The sequence below is a fragment of the Amphibalanus amphitrite genome, unplaced genomic scaffold (genome assembly GCF_019059575.1).
Source record: "Amphibalanus amphitrite isolate SeventyFive unplaced genomic scaffold, NRLGWU_Aamphi_draft 000103F_arrow, whole genome shotgun sequence".
NCBI lineage: Eukaryota > Metazoa > Arthropoda > Thecostraca > Balanomorpha > Balanidae > Amphibalanus > Amphibalanus amphitrite.
In genome coordinates this window covers 968,716-990,398 of record NW_024881598.1, presented here as the reverse complement: position 1 = coordinate 990,398, position 21,683 = coordinate 968,716, and the positions used below count along the sequence as shown (strand labels likewise).

At 52.5% G+C, this 21,683-nt stretch overlaps 2 protein-coding genes across 3 annotated transcripts in view; one reads left to right on the top strand and one right to left on the bottom strand.

Moving 5' to 3' along the window:
• LOC122380661 (proline-rich protein 36-like) overlaps nt 1–21,683 on the top strand; it is a 108,802-nt gene that overhangs the window by 23,337 nt on the left and 63,782 nt on the right. The gene's annotated exons all lie outside the window — the stretch shown is intronic.
• On the bottom strand, nt 14,423–19,136 carry LOC122380652. Its single transcript, XM_043363999.1, has 3 exons — nt 18,329–19,136; nt 17,220–18,061; nt 14,423–17,146 (listed from the first exon to the last, which is right to left on the bottom strand). The coding sequence occupies exons 1-3, from the start codon at nt 19,134–19,136 to the stop codon at nt 14,423–14,425; spliced, it is 4,374 nt and encodes a 1,457-aa protein (XP_043219934.1).

Genomic DNA, 21,683 nt, shown 5'->3' with positions numbered 1-21,683 from the left:
GGCTGTTGCCTGTCGGTTTACTTTTAGGCTCTTGCCATCTTGTTAATTTATTTGGATTTTGATCAGTGTTATCACTCATATTTATTTCCATCCAGTGTGTGTGAGTGGTTGTTATTGTCAGTGTGCGACTGCATCCGTAAGTGGGGCTTTGCCTGTGGACGCTATGCCAGTAAATAAACAAATAAACAATAAACAAGAATCCCTTTTCGTTAGGCAGGCTGATGCTGCCGCAAATAGAGCTGGTTTGGAAGCAAAGGTAATGTTATTGGCCGAGAAACAGAGATTAACCGAAGAGACTAGAGCCGCTAGACAGCGTGAACTGGACTTAGACTTACAACGAGAGAGACTTGAGCTTGAGATGGCAATAGTTGAATCCAAGGCACGCGAACGAGAATTTGGTAAATTCAAAGCAAATTTCGATCACCAAATAGGCATTAACAATTCGGCTAACATCAAGTCAGCTGCTGTTCATCAGACCGTGGTAAAAAGCGAGTCTCCAGAGCACCATCAAGCGGAAGAATGTGGTGTTACAGCAGCACCGAAGCAGGAAGTACCAATTGTAAATTTAAACACTTCATCGAATGATACGTTCACTCAAATGTTACGACTGGCTGAAAGAAACAGTATACCTCGAGTGGAAATTGAGAAATTTGGCGGTGATGTCTGGTCTTACAGGTCTTTTATACGCGCCTTCGATCATCTCATATGCGATAAGGTTCAAAACGAAGATGAAAAACTGTATTATTTGGAACAGTACACAACAGGCCAGCCCCGAGATATAGTTAGAGGATGTCTTCATATGCCAACCGAAAAAGGATACAAAGAAGCTAGACGTTTGTTCGAGGCCAGATATGGCAATCAACATAAAATCGCAGCATGTTCGGTAGATCGGATACTGAACTGGCCAACAATCAGAGTAGACGACATTAACGCCATGGACGACTTCTCCATTGCTCTCCGAACCTGTTACAATTCCATGGCGGATAAGGTAGCAGGTGTTTCTGAGTTGGATCATCCTAAAACAATACGGCGAATTTTGGAAAAGTTGCCGGTATACATCTAGCATGGGTGGCGTCGTCTCGCTGACGATGTGAGTGAGCAAAGAAACAGGATGGTAGTATTTAAAGATTTAGTAGAGTTTGTAGAGAAAGAAACCAGGATATTAACAAATCCTCTGTTTGGTCGCCACTTATTTATGGCTGGAGAACAACCGGAGAGGAGGCAAAGGAGCGGACCATCAAAACAATACACTTTGGCGGCTAAAGTGGGCCAATCGGAAGCTGCCAGTCAGCCGATGTCTTGCATGTGGTGCGAGGCAATGCACCCCCTAAATGAATGCTCGAAGTTTGTAAGAAACTGTAGTTTCTGTATGTATTTCCACACGGTCGCTCACCCACCACGGGCTATCGCCGACCTCACACTGCCGCGGCCCGGGCGGCTCCCGTCCACCGCGTGTCGCCGCCGGGGAGACACATGGCCGGCACATGGGCCCGCGTCGGCCGAGTCCGACCCCAGTCCCGTCCACCCAGCCCGGGTCCGGGCCAGACCGATACAGTTACACACCCCCCTGATCTACAAGATCACAAATCCATAATCAACACAAAAATACACATAACATGACACAACATAACAAGGCGAGTACCTAATAATACACCGGTGTTCCATAGCGCTGTGCCGGGCGACTCTCCCGCTCGGTGCGCCGCAGGGTTCGTGGTGCAACGACTCCTGGTCCATCGTCATTGGAAGCATCATTAGCACGAGTGCATTCAGTGCGAGGCGTGACATCAGACATGACACTCACTACGGGGCCAGGACCAGAATCAGCATTATGTGGCTGCGCGGATACTAAAAGTGGCAGCTCATTTTCGGCACCCTCTGTGTCGTCAACCGAACAGTTATCGCTCACGTTGACGGTGCGGTGTCGCACGTTTCTAACATGATGAGGGGTGCCATCAACTACTACTACCTGTGGAGAAACTACTGAGGACACAACACCAGGTTCAGACACGTCCGTGCATCGCGTGCCACGGCGCCTGACCCACACAGCGTCACCAGGGGCGAACTCGCCCGTCCCGCGCGGCGCCGCCGGCTCCGAGCCGTCCGATCCCTCGCGGCCATTCCCACGGCCGTCCGTTCCCTGGCTGCGCCCTTGACCGTCACTGTCACCGACCGGCAGCTGACGACCAGCTGACCCGACACAGTCGCGCACTGTGTAGCGATAAATCCGACCGACGGGGGCATCACTGGCGCTGTCGCTGTCGCGGGGCGACACATTGTATAGGTGCACGGCCTCTGTGATTGAGCATTGCTTTCGAGCGGCAATAACCTTAACTGTCCGGTGATGCCGTTCAACAATACCGTTACCGCCCGGCTCGTACGCTGCCCGGAACCGCAAAACCACGCCCCATTTCGCCGCGAACGCCGCAAAATGTCGTCCACGAAACACAGTGTCATTATCACAAAGAATCTCGCATGGCGCTCCACGTTCGCATAATATCGCTTCCAGATGCGACACAACATTTTCCGCGTCCGGCCGACGCAACTGCCGCCACAAACCGAACCGAGACGGACCGCAATCGATCACTGTCAGGTACGACTGGTGCTGGTAGTGGGTGACGTCGATGGCCAGCCGCTGCCATGTCTCCGTTACCTCCAGCGATCCGTGACGCCAGGTGACCGGTGCCGGATCGATTGAGCGGCAGACGTCACAGTGATGCACAACAGCACGCACCTGAGACCGAGTAATGGTAGGAGCGATGTCACGACGGGCGAAATACCAGGTGCGGCGAATCCCTGGGTGACCGGCGCGCTCGTGCAGCTCAGCAATAGAGGCGTCCACTGTTGCCCCGGTCGCCACCGCCGCTTCTGTGCCGGCGGCCACCGCCGCGCCGACCACCGCGGTCGCACCCGTGTCGGCGGCCACAGCCGTGCCGACTGCCGCTTCCGTGTCGGCGGCCACCGCCGTGCCGACTGCCGCTCCCGTGTCGGCGGCCACCGCCGTGCCGACTGCCGCTCCCGTGTCGGCGGCCACCGCCGTGCCGACTGCCGTGGGCCCTGATGTGTCATGCCTCAGCCACTCTTTCGGAACCCGTGTCAGGGCGTCTGCGCGATTTTCGTCTGACCTGACCAGGGTCACTGTCAGCACGAGACCCATTTCGTCTACCAGCTGGCGTATAAGGTCGACACGCCGCCGGATTAACATCTCGCCGTGTGCCTTAGTGCGGAGCCGGGCTCGCCCACTCAGAGCGTCGTCAATCCAGCGGTGGACGGTGGCGGAGTCAGTCCTCAGCTCGATGGTTTGCATTCCCCAAGCGATGGCAAGATTTATGCCCTTCACAGCGGCATCCAGTTCAGCCATGTTTATGTGCGTAGAAGCAGCAGCTTCACGCCTGAGCCAGCAGGCATCCTCCACAGGGCCACCGTCTGCGGTCTCCAAAACAACGCCTGCGGCCAGCGAGCTGGCATCCGTCCACACCACGGCCGCGTCACCTGAGACACACCACACGCCGTGCGCCGGATCGTCACTGTTCACCCGTTCAGCCACATGATCGACCTGCGCCTGCAGCGTACGGTCCCCTGTCATGTCGTCCCAGCCGCGTGTCACAGCATTAGCACGGCGTTTGAGCCAGGCTGTAGCGGGACGCAGCCACCCACAGACCGGGAGGTGGGCCACCAGGCGACCGCACCAAGCAAACACGCTGCGGCGGGTCAGCGGGCTGGGCGGGGGGCCGACAGGATTGTCTCGCTCCCAGTGCAGCTCGTCACGCAGTGGGCGAACTCGCAGTCCGAGCAGCCGCGCACCATCAGACACACGCTCAGGGGCCTTGCACTCGAGTCCATACCTGGCGAAATGACTGACAACCCGCTCCGCGCTCGCAATGTCCTCATCTACCAGCAAGTCATCCACATATGAGAGCACTGCACGCTGGATTTCAGGGTCCTGTGCCAGCACAGCACTGACGACCGCCTTCATGACTAGCGGCCCTAGGCTGAGTCCAAATCCTAGCCTCCCCAGATAGAAGCGCTGGCCACGAATCTCAACCGTTTGATACGGCCATAGACTTTCGTCGAGATGGATCTGAAGGTACGCCTTTTTGAGGTCAACGACCGCCACGTTTCTGCCGTGACGCCGCCACTTCCTCAGCTGATCGGCGCAGACATCTGCATCAGCGGTGTGGGCGTTTAGGTGGCTGTTTAATTCCCGATAGTCCAGCACTGGCCTCACTTTCTCCTTATTCTTCTGTTGTACAGCCATCAGCGGCACGAGCCCTCGCGGTGGGCCGAGCCGCTGCTCGTCGTATGGCAGCAGCCAGCCGTTGCTGATCCATGTGTCCAGCTCCGTGTCAAATTCGTAGCGGGCGGACCGTGGCACGGAGTACTGGGGCACAGAGTTTTCCAGGCACTCAGGGCCAGAGTTGTCCGCCCACTTCCAAGCCACAGTCCACTTTCGCTCTGCCGAGTCGAACCGCACACTAAAGTCCGGCGCGTCAACTTCGAGTGGTGCACGGGCAGCGGCTCCGCAGAAACGGACTTGAGACGGTGACTGCACACTGACACCCCCCAGGCTAGAGATGCCAGACATGCCGATAATTAGTTCCACTCCCAGGGGCCGCTCGCTCACCACCAGCACACTCACTCGGGCCCGCTGCCCGGTCACAGTCACCACGTCAGCACTGCCCGAGCCAGTGCACTGAAACTCGTCACCGCTCATCGTCGTCACCGAGACAGGTCCACGCTGCCACTGTTCGCAGAACGGTGCATAAATGATGTTATCGGTGCAGCCGGTGTCGATTAGCGCTCGACAGTCTCGCCCGTTGACTCGCAGTTGCACGACTGGCAGAGCGCCGCTCAGTGCTGCACGCGAGAGGACGCCGGCGCTGACTCGTCCTCTCCTCCGTCGTTTCCCGCAGCTCGGCGGGGGCATGAGAAGGACATATGGCCTATATCACCGCATGCCCAGCAGCGCCGCGGCCGGCTGGCCCGGCGCGACGGTCCCTCCTGCGCTGACAGCCGCTGACGGGAGAGGGCGGGGGCGAGGGGTGCCGGCCCGGCCGCCGCCGCCGCCGCCGCCACGCGCTCGTCGCTGAGCACAGCTCTGGCGCGCGCCAGCACACTGGCAAGGTCGAGCCCTTCCGCTCTAGACCCAGCCCGCACCATCTGCCGAACAGACTCGGGCAGACCTGCTACAAAGGCGCAGGTCAGCGCACGCTCCGGTACGCCACCAAACAGCTGTGCCAGCCGCTGAAGGTCCGCCAGAAACACATCGGCTGACTCTCCACTGCGGAGTCTTCGGGTGGTGAAGGCCTCGTATGCTGCATGCTGATCAAGCGCAAAAGCCTGGTACAGGCCTGCGCGTATGGCCGCCAAACTGCCACGGCTTTCGTCCGGCAGCTGCGCCCACACGGCGAAGGCTCCGCCGGTCAACCGGAGTGGGATGATCGCTGCTGCATCCACTCCGCGGTGCTGGCAGAGCAGCTCCGCTCTGCCCAGCCATTCGACCACATCGCCGGTCCCATCGAATTCGGCGATCACACGCGCGTCGAATGCGACACTGGGCGCCACCACCACGGTCTGTCCACTCGAGTCCACTCCTTTCACGTCTACAGTCCCACTGCCGGTCTTGTTGGCCATTTTTCGCAATGCCGAAATAGCTTGTAGTTTCTGTATGTATTTCCACACGGTCGCTCACCCACCACGGGCTATCGCCGACCTCACACTGCCGCGGCCCGGGCGGCTCCCGTCCACCGCGTGTCGCCGCCGGGGAGACACATGGCCGGCACATGGGCCCGCGTCGGCCGAGTCCGACCCCAGTCCCGTCCACCCAGCCCGGGTCCGGGCCAGACCGATACAGTTACAGAAACCCAATGGAAGTTAAGAAGGAATTTATCAGGAACGAATCACTTTGTTACGGTTGTCTGTCTCCGGGCCATATGGCTAAGGACTGCACGAGCCGCAGTATATGCCGCGTGTGTAACCGGAGGCACGCTACTGCCTTACACGTGTCCCCAGACACTGGTGCCGACACCAGGCCAAGAACAGATCAGGTCATTGAGATGATTAAAAACGGAAGAGTAAATATCAGCACTGGTAAATCTTAAGCACACTGCGGGATGGCCATTGTTCCGGTAAAAATCAAGGCTTCTACTGGGCGCTGCGTGGAGACTTATGCTTTCTTAGATAACGGCAGTTCAGCTTCCTTCTGTACCGAATCGCTATGTAAAAAGTTGCATATGTATGATCTACAGCCAATTGAACTCAAGCTTACTACTGTACAGTCACGGGGAGAGGCCCTGTTGAGCAAGAAGGTCGACGGACTCATGCTGAGTGATTTGGATGAAAATGAATACATTCCGCTTCCCCCGGTATATACATACTTTAGAATACATCCCGGTGTCTCAAGATGACATGTTGAACGTTCAAGATGTCAGCAAGTTCCCATACCTCAGCGACATATATTTGCCTCAAATAGACGCTGGCATAGAGTTAATGATTGGAAATAATGTTCCCCAGGCCATGGAACCGTGGGAAGTGCGCCACAGTGAAGAGAACGGCCCATTTGCCACACGGACCAAGCTGGGCTGGGTCGTTACTGGCCCTGTCAGAGACGCTTGTACAGACAGAGCGCAGGTAAACCGAACATGCATCTCTGTGTCAGATCATCAGCTGTGCGACACGTTTCAGAACATGTATGAGCAAGAATTCCCTGAGAAAAACCACTCTGTTGAAAGAGGGCTGTCAAATGAAGATCGAAAATGGATGAAGTTAGTCCAAAGCAGCTGTACAATGTCGTCAGATGGTCATTACGAAATAGGTCTGCCACTTCGTCAGGCCGATCGTAACCTCCCGAATAATCTGGAGCTGGCAAAAAGAAGACTCGAAGGTCTTAAACGAAAACTTCTGAGGGACTCACTCCTGCAAGAACATTATGTGGCTACCAGTGGCTACTATGACGGATATGATATCGAAAGGCTATGTAGAGCATGCACTTGAGCAAGACCCGGTACAGAAATATGGAAAGACGTGGTATCTCCCACACCATGGGGTGTATCATCCCCAAAAGCCACATAAGGTTAGGGTGCCTTGGTTAGGGTGGTTTTTGATGGTGCAGCAAGCTTTAAAGGAACCTCACTGAACGAATATCTGCTTCAGGGACCAGATTTGACGAATTCCGTGATTGACGTACTTTTGCAATTTCGATGGGCTCCCGTGTGCTTTACAGCTGATATAGAAGCAATGTTTCATCAAGTCAGAGTACCAGAGCGTGACAGAGACTTTCTACGGTTTCTATGGTGGGAAGGCGGCGATATGACAAAACAGCCAGCTGAATACCGTTTCAGAGTACATCCTTTTGGGGCGCAAGACTGCTTCAGATTACGGATCGCATTTCCTTGCAGACACAGCAGAGACTATTCTATGCAATTTTTATGTCGACGACTGCCTCAAGTCAGTGGAGACGGACAGCGAAGGGATAACGATTGCTAAAGAGTTGATAGAGAGTTATGCCCTCTAGGAGGATTTCGTTTGACAAAGTTTCTGAGTACCAGTAGTGCACTACACGCTAGTGTAGCGGAAGAAAATCGTAAGACAGCAAATCTCTCAATCGAACTGGGCCAGGACAAGATGAATTTAGAAAAGGCTCTTGGAGTTACATGGTCCTTAGCCGACCCCCACCGGACACGATTTGGTAGCCGAGGCCTGTGACGTCAGCCGGGCGTGAAGTTTTCCCTTCGTAATTGGCTACTCTAATAAATAACCTACTCTGCATGTTAAATAGTGGTTTTTTCTAATCCGATTTTTCGGCTTATTGAAGTCGAAATTCATTAGATATTGGATCCAAACGATTGGCCGTTTCATTTTGTATGTGAGAATGACCATGGTTAAGGGCTGATGGGAGTATAAATACATGAAATCGGCGTTGGAAGTAGATGCTGTTTAAGGAGTAGTAATCCCAGCTTGGCGCGTTAAATGCGATGGGAGCAAGCCCCCATTCCAAGACGCAAAGACTATTTTCGTATAATCTGGTCCCAATACGTTACATGGCTTAATGCCTGAGGTGATTACCCACCCAATATGATTTTTGTGCATATTTCGAACAAAGCTTGTAACCTGTAAAGTTACGAATACCGTTACGAATAAGGTCATATGATCGAACAATGAACATGGCACGCCCATTATCTGCCGGACATGGCAAAGCCGTAGTTTAACGACAATGCATTAGATGGGCCTTCGTCCTGCACATAGATATACTACACCATTGTACAGTATCTCAAATTGATGCTCCTTGGATCTCTTGCCTGTTCCAGGCTCCCGATGTCATCCCCACCAGGCAACCGAAAAGCGCAGCTTCACTAAGATCATATCCTCTGTGCGAGGAGCATACCATTAATGTTTGAGTGGCTGGGTGGCCTTTCCCATACCTGCTACATTGCATGATTAAATCGAGACATCCAGGCATTTAAACGGCACGTGCGTTAAACCACACTTTTCAAAGCTTAAATGCAATGCTTGCTTTAATATTACCAGCCGTGTGGTTCAAGGGGTGTGGTTAAACATGTTGAACCACACGGCTGCTGACGTCACTATCATATAGCTGTGACTGTTTGGACAGGTATGGGAAACACCTTCCAGCCTTAAGGCCGGGAATTCAATAAATGTCACCTCGCTTTTTTAGCGAAAGCACCTCGGGCCTGATGGCCCTCGGAGTTTTCGCTAAAAAACCTGGGTGACATTTATTGAATCATCCCGGCCCCGGGCAGGAATATATTGTCCCAACAGGGGCCATCACGTCAAATGGCTAACCCCAGTTGCTGTGGTGCAGCAGACGGTGGTATGGACTCGCACAAAATATCACCACTTTTCTCCCATCGCACGATCTGGAATTTCCTCGGAAGACTGACCAGAGCCCAAGATATAAACGAGCATTTTTATCGCGCAAAACAAGGCAGCTATTACGGAAATGTATAAAACACGTCACCATTTACACATCCAACTACGGCGTCACCCAAACATATCTAACGGCAGGTACTCTGTTTATACAGCCTCTCCCCTTCCACACACCCGCAACCGGCTTTCCAGCCCGACCAAACGGCAGATTGGTCATGCAGAATGCACATGAGATCTCAGTCGGGCCAGTACTGAAGACAACAAACAAGCCCTTCAACATGTCATGGACGATTATACCAGGGGAAACTCTGCTATGGCGCCAAACACTATTTCTAAAACCATTAGGTCACACTCCACACAGGAACAAGTATTTTTTCCCTTAAAAAAAAAACGCATCACAGTTCAGCTGAAATGCTTAGAATCAATCAGGTAACCCGTTTGTACAACACCCACTCTCCCACCGACCCACCGACCCACCCACCGCCACCGCTCACTTCGTAAAACCAGTCTTCTTACGCTTCTCACGCTTCGCCAGGGACTCCATTCGCCTTTCTCCATTGACGTTACGAAGGCGGATGAAGGTGCGGACACGCCCGAACGTCCGCACGACGTCCCCGCTCAGGTCGGGGTGTTTGTCGCGCAGCATCTTGATGGTGTCCCTGATGACCCCGGGCTGGCGGCTCAGACCGTCGGGGTGCATGGCGTGTTGCGTGCAAAACTCAGCATCCATCTGTCGGAACTTGATCGGGAACTCCTGGGTTGGGATGGTCAGGCCACCAACGCTTCTCAGTCGGGTCCATAGCGCTTGGACGGGGAGGTCCTCTGCGAAGGCTGACGGAGCGCCGAGGGATGGGCCCTGCTTCCGGGCCACATATCCCGCCACATGGGCCATGGCACTGTCGGATGCCGTTACCCCCGTCTCCTTGTCGACAGCACCGCTAGTGCTCGATGGGTGGGCTCGGCAACAGCTTGCTTCTTCAAGCAATGCTTCCATTTCGGCAATGTCCTCGTCGTCCTCGATGATGTCCACTTCAACGGCAGGCTCTGGTACCAGCACCTCGATCTCCTCGGGGAGCTGGTCCCTGTCCTCGTCGTCACACTCCTCATACAGTTCTGACACTTGAACGGCTAGAGCCTCGTCCGTGAGAGCCGCATCAGCTCCGGCCGGTGCTATGGGAGCCCTCGCATCCTTGCGGAGAGGGCTCACACCATGTTGAGTCAGGATGAGGATGGTGAGGAGGCGGAGCCGCGACTTGGCCTCGGTCGGGGTCGGGTTCAGGTTTGAACCACCGCATCCGCGAACCATGCCGAAGAAGCTCTCTAGGCGATCCTGTGATAGATGCCTTGTCAGGATGTAGGTATCCGCTCCGCACCGCTCCCGAATGTCAGCGAGCAGTCCACGGACGGACTGCACCGTCACCAATATGCCCTTTTGAAACGGGTAGAGGTGACGAGCCGCTCCGATCCGCAGCGTAGCAGCTTCTTCGGCCAGGGCCGAGAGGGCCGCCTCCTGCTCCGGCCCAGCCGAGTAGCCTCGTCGGAGAGGCTTAGTATCGCCCGGGTGACCACTGTTCAAGACATCGAATCCATCGTCGACGATCCGTAGGAGCCTAGCCTCTTCCTCCTTGTCCATGTAGCGGCTCAGGGCGAGGGCGCTTGAAGCACTCAGCAGCTGCATCGCAGGCCGGACCTTCTGCCGAGCGAGGCCGCTGACCTGGGGATGCAAGACAATGCTCGTTGGCTCGGAAACACATTTGCCAACACTTTGACCACGAGTATGTTTCCAAATGCTGTGAATAAAAACCTCTGATGAAGTGCCACTCACGAATCTTTGTTGGTTATTTTCTTTTAAATTTTTAGCAGTGATGAGCAAAAGGTGAATTGCAATTGTCTTCAAAGTACGACACTAACAGAATGGGCCATGGAGATTATCCACCACCCAGTCGTGCTAGCTGATCCACAGACCACAACATTGGGAACCTCAATCCAGCGTTGGAATCGTGGCCTTTCTGGTCCCGGCGTTCTACTCTCCGGGTGGGTTAACCCCGTCCAAGGTTGAGCCTTTTGGGACCCGCTCAGGGCCGCGGGTGTTTTCGCCGCTCTCCCCAGTCGAGATGCAAAGTTAACAGTCACACGAAGCCTATTAATGGCCCGCTAAACCAGCCCAGTCCGAAATTATTGTTTAACCCTCGCACGACCAGGTCATTTCTCATAACACGAACGACCAGGGGGGGGGGGTTGTTACGACCCCCCTGGCGTTTCGAAACGGAAGGTCGTAGAGCTTAGCGGAAAAAAACCAACGGATTGCTCTCAACGAGATCTCGCGATTGGTGGTATATTTTTTGGTCCTAGGTCAACATTTGACCTACTTATGACCGGTCAAAGGTCAAATTTTCGGAAAAATAGACTTTTTTCAACTTTCCGCGGCGATTGCGGCAAAACGGTGGGAGATATCGACTTGAAACCTTCACTATCGTGTTCCTTGATCAATTCTCTATCGTTTGGTATGTATTTCGTTTCACTAGCTCTGAAAATAGCGCGTTGGGAGCGCCGGAAGTCGGCAAGGTCACAGTCGGCGGCAGAAATTCGAAAAATCAAAATTCAAATTTTTGAAATCTGATTGTATTTTTGGATTTGGGAGGTCCATTTGCTCCCTATAGAAGCTAATATTGCTGCATATTCCCATTGAGGTGACAAGAATTTGCAAAATAGTGGTTCGGGCGCTTTTCAAAAATAGTACCGGACGCTGTTCCTCTTGTGACGTCATAGCTCCGTGACCTGACCTGACCCGGTCAATTTTCTTGCACCACACGATAGCCAATGCTTGCCCCAACATGCATGGGAAGTTTCATCATGATCCATCAAACAATGTGGGTATCACCGGCAGAAAACCTAGGGATTCGGCGCACACGTTTGGTAACTGTCGGCCGGAGGCTGTACCTCTTATGACGTCATAACTCCGTGACCTGACATGACCCGATCAATTTTGTTTCGGCAAAAGATGCGCAAAGGTTGCCCCAGAGGGTATTGAAAATTTCAGCCCGCTACGACAAGCCGTTTAGCGTGCACTTCGAAAAAACCTCAGGGGGGGTTGATACAACCCCCCCCCCCCCTAGGCGTTCTAGGGTTAATGTATGCATATAGATGACATACAGGGTGTCCCCAAAAAATGTACCTCATTTAAAATTAAGATATCTCAGTGTCTGAGCATACAATGATCCTAAATTTGGTACCATATGAAAGCTCATTCCATAGCATTTTGTTTGATATAAACTATTTTACTGTACGTTACGTGACAGCCGAGTGATAACGAAAGAGCAAAACCCTTGGAATTTCGCACTTGAATTACTGCCACAAGTCTTTCTAAATTGTGTCTCATGTCAACTGAAGACATCTCAGAAAATACGCTCGTGATGATAGCTATCATATATTTCATTAAAGCTAATTTCATGGCAATTAATGCTCCACATCTTTAATTTTGCCCAATGGGGCAACTGAGCAAGGAGGAAAGGATTCAAGTTGCAAAATCCTACCCCCAAACCGGCTCTGTGGTGCAAACACAGCGGAAATTAAAGGATAGCTTCAAAACAAACAAAAAAGCTCGTCCCACAAGTGTGCAAAAAATGTGTGAACACCATCGTCCATCAGCCTCCAATGGCTACAGCAGGACGGGGCTCCTCCACACACTTCCGAGATCAACGATGGTCTGGCTCAACGAGCGCATGGGTGATCGGATCATATCCCAGCGTGCCAACGTTAGTTGGCCGCCACACTCCCCAGACCTATCGCCTCTTGACTTTTATCTGTAGGGGTTCCACAAGAGTGTGGTACACGCAAAGAATCCTCAAACTCTGGACCAGCTGAGGAACTCGACCCGGACATGCATCCGGAAAAAACCGCTTGAAACATGTGCCCGCGTAGCCCAAGAGTCCTAAAGACGCTCCGCCATGTGTGCCGAGCAAAAGGGAGGGCACTTCGAGCGTTAGCACGGCTGAACCTTTAACTGGGATGTGATGCGATGTGAGTTTGTTATGTTAGCAATGCATGAATGAAACCTAGTTTCAATATTTCTAATTGTTTTCTTCTGAGTTGCTGAAAATATCGGCAAAACAATTGAAAGCTTTTTCCCAGAAACACCTGTGGAAATAGTTGAAGAGCGAAATTGCAGGGATTTTGCTCTTCCGTTATCACTCGGCTGTCTCGTAACGTACACTAAAATAGTTTATATCAAACAAAATGCTATGGAATGAGCTTTCATATGGCACCAAATTTAGGATCATTATATGCTCAGACACTGAGATATCTCCATTTCAAATGAGGTACATTTTTTTGGGACACCCTGTAAATGGGCTTTGTAGAAGCGATTTATTTCGAATTCGTATATTCAGAGGCCTTAAATAAGCTTCGCGTCACTATCAACTTTATGTCTCCACTGGGGCGAGCGGCGAAAACAACCGCGGCCCTAAGCGGGCCCCGAAAAGCTGGACGAAGCTAACCCACCCGGAAAATAAAACGCCGGGACCAGAAAGAAGCCACAATTCCAACGCTGCCTCAATCACCTTTAACTTATTTGCCTCAACATGTGTCTGCAGATGCAGCTTGTGCAGAAGCCGGTACTCTGCGTTGCCATCAATGGCGATCATCTCACGCATCAGCTCGCGGTCGAGAACTGCGCCGTTCTTGGTCCGGACGCCTCTGTCGAGCAGGTTGTTTCGGAGCCTCTTGATTAGATGAGGTGGGTCCGCCATCATCCAGACACGCCTGGGGAGAAAACAAATGGGAATCAGTTTTTCAGTGGAATTAGCTGACACTGTCTCCTCTCCGTAGCCTGACGATGACGGCATTTCAATTTCATACATTCCACTGAACCCCTAACCTAAAAAATGGTCTTCATTTATGGCTTAAGTCTAAGCTTACGAGAATTACGGTGAAAAACAAAGCTTGACTGTACGGATTTGTACGAGGGGCACACAGAAAATTATTCTTTGACGTTGGTTTTGACAGGGTAATGATGTAGGGATGAGAATTCGAGGCGAAAGTTGGACCGCCACAGACACAGGCCGGGCTTACCTTGACGTAGATCTTGTATCGAAGTCGTCGGTCCTGTGATTTGGTCGGTCTCACTGGTACTTCCCCGCGTAGGTTTGCCGGGACGAACCGCGTAGGTAGATCACTCGATGTTCTCGTAGGTAGGTATCTCTTGATGAGTATATTTGTAATAGGTGAATTCAGGCACAAATCAGTCGTGAACACATATGGCTCCAACCGGTAACAGACAGCGACTGCCCTCTCCATGGCTCAGGCGGGCGGCTGCGGGCGGACTCCAGTCACGTGCTCATCGCCCGGGGGCAGGTCAGCTGACCGGTCGCCTGATCCGCCGCCCAGCCCGGCCCAGTGTCCAACGCGTGGCGGGGGGAGGGGAGGAGCCGGTAGGAGAGGGGGAGGTAGAGTGGCTGGTTTTTAGTGTTTTGCAAAGGAATTTCTACACCCTCCCACGGACTGATGCTAAACAGGGTTTAGCATTCGTTTGACAGTTTGATTAGATGCTGCCTGATTGTAGCAGGGACTTGACCATCTCGGTTTGCTTGATGGCTGCCCTTCTTCGTGGAGGTCTCGCAGCCCTCTCTGATGTCTCTGGGCTTGACTCGGTCTCGGTGTTGTGCGTAGTCGGCTCATCAGGGCACCTGGTGCTGCCATCTGTGCTGTCTTGACCTGTGTGGGTACTCTGTAGCTCCAGCGGGTAGAGGTGCGATATGGCGTAGCGTTCAATGCGTCCTGTGCTCGTCTTCAAGAGCACTTGACGCACACGTCCGTCATCTCCATGCAGAAGCTGTAGGACTCTTCCCATTAGCCAGAACATTCTAGGCTTATTCTTGGTGTTGATGAGGACGACATCACCGACAGCAATCTTGTCATCCCAGTCTGTGTGGAATAGGTCTCGCGAGTTCTCGCGTAGACCAAGCAAGTACTCACGGTACCACATGCTCTTGTAGTGCTCTTGAAGATGTTGCTGCTCGTGCAGGGTTTTGTTGAGTTGTTGGTGAACATCTTGAGGCGTCGAAACCCACAGCGGGTCAGTTGCGTGTGAACTGTCCACCAGCTGGAGTCTCGGGTTTGTGTGTAGCTTGAGTATTTTGTTGGGTGTCAACGGCTCGATATCATCAATCTCACTGTAGACGTAAGTGATCGGTCGGCTATTGACCATGTTTTGTATCTCGCTGAGCTGTGTGAGGAGCTCGAAGTAACCAAGTTTGGCTCTTCCTACTGTCTTGTATAAGCAGTGCTTTACCGTCTTGATTTGTCTCTCGTAGACTCCGCCAACCCAGCTGGCGTAAACCGGGATGGTGCTGTGCTTGATGCTTTGTTCAGTAAGATATTCTTGAAACTCGTCTGAGGTGAATACATTGATCAATACCCTCTGGCTTGCAAGGAACTGTTTAGCGTTGTCGGTATACAAGAACTCTGGCACGCCGTATGTGCTGCAGAATCGTCTGAATGACTGCAGGAACGAACCCAGGCTTAAGTCGGGGACAAGGTCGAGATGTACACAGCGAATGGCAAGGCAGGTGTACAGTACAATGTACATCTTCCTCATCTCTCCATTCGTGTCTTCAACTAAGATGTGTCCAGTGTAATCGATTGCTGTGTTGCAGAATGGCTTGATCAGACTGACTCGTTCTCTTGGGAGGTTCGTCATCTTCGGGTACTCGAAAGCCAATGCGTTCAGCTTCTGACACGTGATGCAGTCCTTCAGAACTCGCTTGACGACCTGACGACCACTTGGGATCCAGTACCCGTGCTCTCGCAGTTCTGTGAGCGTCGTGCCGACTCCCAGATGTTTGCATCGTCGGTGTTGATCTTCAATCATGAGCGTTGTCAGCCGATGGGTTTTATCCAGGAGAATGGGATTGTGTACAGCGTATGAGTATCGGTTAAGTTTCGACAAGCGTCCTCTGCATCTTAGCAGACCTGACTTGTCTATGAAGACATTCAATTCCTTCACCAGCTTGGGTACTGAGGCTGAGTTGACTAACTTGTTCTCTTGTTTGTCTTGCAGGTAGCTGATCTCTTCAGTGAACGCATTCTCCTGCATCACCTTCAACCAGTAGTGTGTTGCTTGCTCCTTGGCATCAGCCTCCCTGTGCTTCAGCACGTTCACGAAGTGAAACACTCGAGCCGTCACCCCATGCAGTCTTCGAAGAGAAGAGAAGTCCTTGATGCTGAGAATAATCTGAGTCGCGGGCGTTTGTGCTTCAGTGTTGATCTCCACCTGTTGATGATGTTGTTGGAGCTCAACCATGACTTTCCCTTCTTCCGACAGGCAGTGAAGAGGACTCTTGGGCCACTGCTCAGGATGATCTCCCAGCCAGTCTGGTCCGTGACACCAGACGGCCAGCTTCTTGTGGAACTCCTTCGCAGACAGGCCCCGTGTGAGCATGTCAGCCACGTTGCTGTCAGTAGAAACGTAGTGATGAGTGACTTCAACTTGATGCTGATGATGGAGTTTCAACTTCATGGCTGTGATGTCTTCAAGACGGTTTGCAGTGAACTTGCTCTTTGACTTGCATCCAGATGCAAGCCACTCGAGCACCACCTGTGCGTCACTCCAGAGACGGACGTGACGGATGGAAGCGTTGATGGAGTCGATGATGAGTGGCAGGCACTTCAGAGCGAGGAACACCGCCAGCAGCTCCATCTGTGGTATGCTTCTGTTATCTGGTGCGAGCTTGCTTTTGGCAAAGACCAGTTGAGGGTCTGAGCCCTCCTGCTTCAGATAGCAAGCGAACCCGTAGGATGTCTTGCTCCCGTCGCAGAAGAGATGGAGGTCTGTTGGTTGGCCACTTTCAGTGTCACCGGTTTCTCTTGAGAACTGGAACTCACGCAAAGACAGGAGATCCTTCTTCAGTCGCTGCCACTCGGCTAGCACAGCCGGCGACACGTCTTCGTCCCATGCTGTCCCTTCGGTCCACACCTGCTTCATGAGGATTCTTCCCCTGATGGTGACTGGCAGTGCAAGAGACAGCGGGTCGAAGACCTTACTGACGTTGCTCAGAAGTTGACGTTTTGTGATGCCCTGTTGGTTTTCTTCGAAGTTGAAGTCGGATAGTGATATTGTATCTTGTTTGGCGTCATACAAGTATCCCAGCACCTTCTCTGTGACGGCGCCGTGCTCGTTGACCATGTTGTCAGACATCATGATGTCGACAAGTGGAGAGAAGTTGGACATCCAGCTCCTGAGGTTGAAACCTCCCTCTTTCATAATCTGGGTGGCGTCGCGGTAGATGTCTAGAAGTTTTCCTTCGTCGGATGTCGAGAATATGAAGTTGTCCACGTACAGCCGCCATCGTTGTCGAGTATTTGGACAGATGAATCTGGATGATGTGGCTCAAAATGAACGGTAAGTTGAGGCCAAAGAGGATGGTACGGAAGCGGTACATCTTCAGACCGTCATCCGTCTCCCAGAGGAAACAGAACTTGTCCTTGTCCTCTTCGTACTTCAGATATATTTGCAGAAACGCCTTCTCGATGTCAGCAAGAAGAATGTGCTTGTTTGTGCGGAACTTCATCAAGAGGGTGACCAGGTCGTTCAGCAGGTCGACACCTCTGAAGCATGCTTCGTTGAGTGATGGCCGATCTCCGATCTTCAAACTGCAGTTGAAGACTGGACGGATTTTTGTAGTGGTTTGTGCATCGGTTTTCACCACAGGGTGATGCGGGATGAACACCCTCTGGTTGGTACTTGGTTTGTTGTAATCGACCTCTTCGATTATGCCGTCTCGGAGTTGCTGCTCGAAGACTGCGGTGTATGAATCTGCGAGGTCGCGTTTGGCGAGCTTGTTTCGCACCTTCTTCATTGTCGCGAGAGCTATGTCGTGGTTTCCAGGAACCTTGGTGACGCTGTCGTAGAACGGTACCCTGACGAAGTACTTGCCGTCCCTCAGCTCCACCTCGTTGGAGAATTCCTCTACCAGTCTGCGCTCTCGAGCCGAGACACTTTCATCTGTCTCTCGGATGCCAAGGCTCTCGATGCTGAAGAGATGCTCAAGCTGGAGATCCACGTCACTGTCACTTGATACGTGGGCCAGTGGGTGGAAGTATGAAGTTTTAGGATGTAGTGTTGCCTGCACCAACAGATGTGTCGATGTCTCACCTTCCTGTTTCCCACGTGTAGATCTATCTGGAACAAGGAGATCGGCTGTTGAGTTTTTGAGACGTTGTCTCGAGTTTGTTGTTTTGTTTGTTTGCGTTTGAATTTGTTGTTCGACTGCCCCCTGACGGAGGACTTGTGGTTGTTGTTCGACGGTAGAGTGTGTGTCGGTTTGAGTTTGTGACTCAGCTGTGTCCGAACTGAGTGTTTGTGTGTGTTGTTCGTTTGTAGCATCTGCTTGAGTTTCTTTGTCTGTCAACTTCGGTTCCATGTTGACTGGTCGCTGAATGTCCGTGCCTTGTAGCATGCAGGAATCTCCTTGCTGAGACCTGTTGCCACTGGTTTGAGTGCTGCGTTTGACGCTGTTGATGTTTGAGTTGTTTGTGTTCACGTTGCCTGGTAGTGGTGATGACCGTCCACCGGAACCGTTGTCATCGCTCCGAGAACTGTCTCCGCCATCGTCTTCTTGCTCGTTTGAGTCGCTCGGTCCACCTTCACCATGAGCTTCGTCTGTGCCTTCATCATGTTCAGTGTTGTCTTTCAGGTTCAGCTGCTCGAAGTATCCGTCGACGCTTCCGAAGAGGATGAGGCCGTCCTGTACCTCGAAGGCAGTACCTGTCCCCAGATCTACACTTCTCATGGGCTTGATTGCACCGATGATGTCCGCTCCTAGCAGACATTCGAAGCCACCGATGACGTCGTTGGTGCTGTGACTGAAGAACGAGTCGGCCAGACGCACTCCTTGGGCTCTCAGGAACTGCACCAGGGACGTCACGCCAGGGATCTCGTATTCCAGACTCATTTCCGGATCAACCAGGAAGCAGTGGTGGGCCGAAGCGGTTGGAGTGAAGATGATGTCGGACGTAGCCGCTCTGTAGTTCTTTTCCTGTACGCCGATGCACGTTTTGACTTTGTATGTTGTCTTGGGTGCCTGCAGTGGACAACCAAGCTTCACTGCCAACTCTTCGCTGATGTATGACGCTTGTGAGCCCACATCTATCATGCATCGAACCAGCTCACTTCTTTCGCCGTTGTGCATGATGACCGTCATGGACGGGAGGAGGACCGTCTGGCCCTTTTGTAGACTGTTGCAGATCAGACGCATTCCACTTTGCAGTGGCGTGGTCTCTCCAGGTTTGACGACACACACTGCTGATATGTGTTGCTTGCTGCCACACAGAGTGCAGGGATACGAGAGACCTGATGTCTGGCTTTTGCAGTCCGTCAGCTTGTGGGATCCACTGCATTTTGTGCAGAGCTCCAGGTCTTTGAGGCGTTGGATTCGTGTTCGAGGTGATGTGTACGCTGAACACTTCAGCATGGAGTGTGCACCTTCGCACAGCTTGCACGCCTTGAACTTAGATGTGGAATGACTGGGAGCCTTCTTGATCGGCTCGGCACTGGTTTGGAATCGTTGTAGTGACGACTTCGCTGGTTTGGCTGAGCCGGTGACCTCTGTTGTCTTGAGCTGTTTCGGCTTCGACGAGAGGTCCGTGGTGTGTTTTGTTTCTTGCTTTGCAGGTGTCGTCTTCATCAACGACTTGATCACGGCGTTGAAGTTCTCGAGCAGTTGTCTTGTAGAAGGGTAGTCAGTGTGCAGGACTGCGCTCAACTTTACCTTGAAGTTCACTGGGAGTTTTTTGCAGATGATGAAGCTGATAATTTTGCTTCCAAGAGTTCAGTCTTCGAGTGCGTCGTATCCAAACGCCTTGAGTTCATACACAGAGGTGCGAGCAGTATTGAAGAACGCGCGCAGCGCTGGCAAATCTCTTGCAGGTGGTGGGGGTAAGTCGTGGAGTTTCCTGATATGTTTCTCCACGATGACATCAGTGTCGAGATATTCCTCGGTTAGGAACTTTCTTGCGATGGTGTAGTTTTTCTCTTCAGTTGACAAGTGTTTGATGGTATCTAGCGCGTTCCCACGCAGATAACTCTTCAAGTACATCAGCTTAGCCGATTGATTGTAGGCCGAGTTGTTGCCGATGAGATCGTCGAACATCTTGAGGAAATCGTTGAACGACATCACATCATCTTGCGTTCCGGAGAACAGCGGCATCTTGAGCTTCTGGATCTCTGGCTGTTTGATGTTCTGCTCGTTGGTTCCGGTTTCCTCCTTGACATTCTTCATGGTCTCATTGTTGAAGCTGAAGAAGGCTTTCTTCGTGGTTGAGAAGATGTCATACATCTCGTCCATCCAGGTATCTTCCTTCTCCATCTCCTGTTCCGATGAGAGCAGCGAAACGTAGTCATTGTGCTTCCGTTCGACATCGGACCACGCTGTCTGCAACTCTCCCCAGCAGTCTTGGACTAGGCTTGGTTCAGCCTTGTCTGTGATGTGCCGTAACAGGTTTCTGTTGATTCTGGAGAACGAACGCTTACTGTTCGCTCGAGCGTTCCGAAGCTTCTCCATGGTTGCAGGGTAGTGATACTAGATGAGGCGACAATAGGCTGGACGCTGATGACCAGACTGCAGCAGAGTCTAGATGTTGATGAAGCGACTGCAACAGGGTCTTGATGTTGATGAAGCGACTGCAGCAGGGTGCTGACGCTGAAGACCGAACTGCAGCAGGATCTTGACGTTGATGAAGCGACTACCGCAGGGTCTTGATGTTGATGAAGCGACTGCAGCAGGATCTTGACGTTGATGATGCGACTGCAGCAGGCGGCTGACGCTGAAGACCAGACTGCAGCAGGATCTTGACGTTGATGAAGTGACTGCAGCAGGGTGCTGACGCTGAAGACCAGACTGCAGCAGGATCTTGACGATGAAGCGACTGCAGCAGGGTGCTGACGCTGAAGACCCGACTACAGGAGGATCTTGACGTTGGTGAAGCGACTGCAGCAGGTTGCTGACGCTGAAGACCCGACTACAGCAGGATCTTGACGTTGGTGAAGCGACTGCAGCAGGTTGCTGACGCTGAAGACCCGACTACAGCAGGATCTTGACGTTGGTGAAGCGACTGCAGCAGGGTGCTGACGCTGAAGACCAGACTGCAGCAGGATCTTGACGTTGATGAAGCGACTGCAGCAGGGTCTTGACACTGAAGACCAGACTGCAGCAGGATCTTGACGTTGATGGAGCGACTGCAGCAGGTTGCTGACGCTGAAGACCAGACTGCAGCAGGATCTTGACGTTGATGAAGCGACTGCAGCAGGGTGCTGACACTGAAGACCAGACTGCAGCAGGATCTTGATGTTGATGAAGCGACTGCAACAGGTTGCTGACGCTGAAGACCAGACTGCAGCAGGATCTTGACGTTGATGAAGCGACTACTGCAGGGTCTTGATGTTGAAGCGACTGCAGCAGGGTGCTGACGCTGAAGACCAGACTGTAGCAGGATCTTGACGTTGATGAAGCGACTGCAGCAGGTTGCTGACGCTGAAGACCCGACTACAGCAGGATTTTGACGTTGATGAAGCGACTGCAGCAGGTTGCTGACGCTGAAGACCAGACTGCAGCAGGATCTTGACGTTGATGAAGCGACTGCAGCAGGGTCTTGACGCTGAAGACCAGACTGCAGCAGGATCTTGACGTTGATGAAGCGACTGCAGCAGGGTCTTGATGTTGAAGCGACTGCAGCAGGGTGCTGACGCTGAAGACCAGACTGCAGCAGGATCTTGACGTTGATGAAGCGACTGCAGCAGGGTGCTG

What these genes read in the sequence shown, in the direction of transcription:
- LOC122380652 (XM_043363999.1), bottom strand. Translation starts at nt 19,136, where the DNA reads ATGCGTCTGATCTGCAACAGTCTACAAAAGGGCCAGACGGTCCTCCTC. An exon ending in AGATTCCTGCATGCTACAAG is followed by an intron (nt 18,062 to 18,328) that starts GCACGGACATTC and finishes TCCTTGTTCCAG; the next exon opens with ATAGATCTACACGTGGGAAA. An exon ending in ACTCGACAACGATGGCGGCT is followed by an intron (nt 17,147 to 17,219) that starts GTACGTGGACAA and finishes GACGCCACCCAG; the next exon opens with ATTATGAAAGAGGGAGGTTT.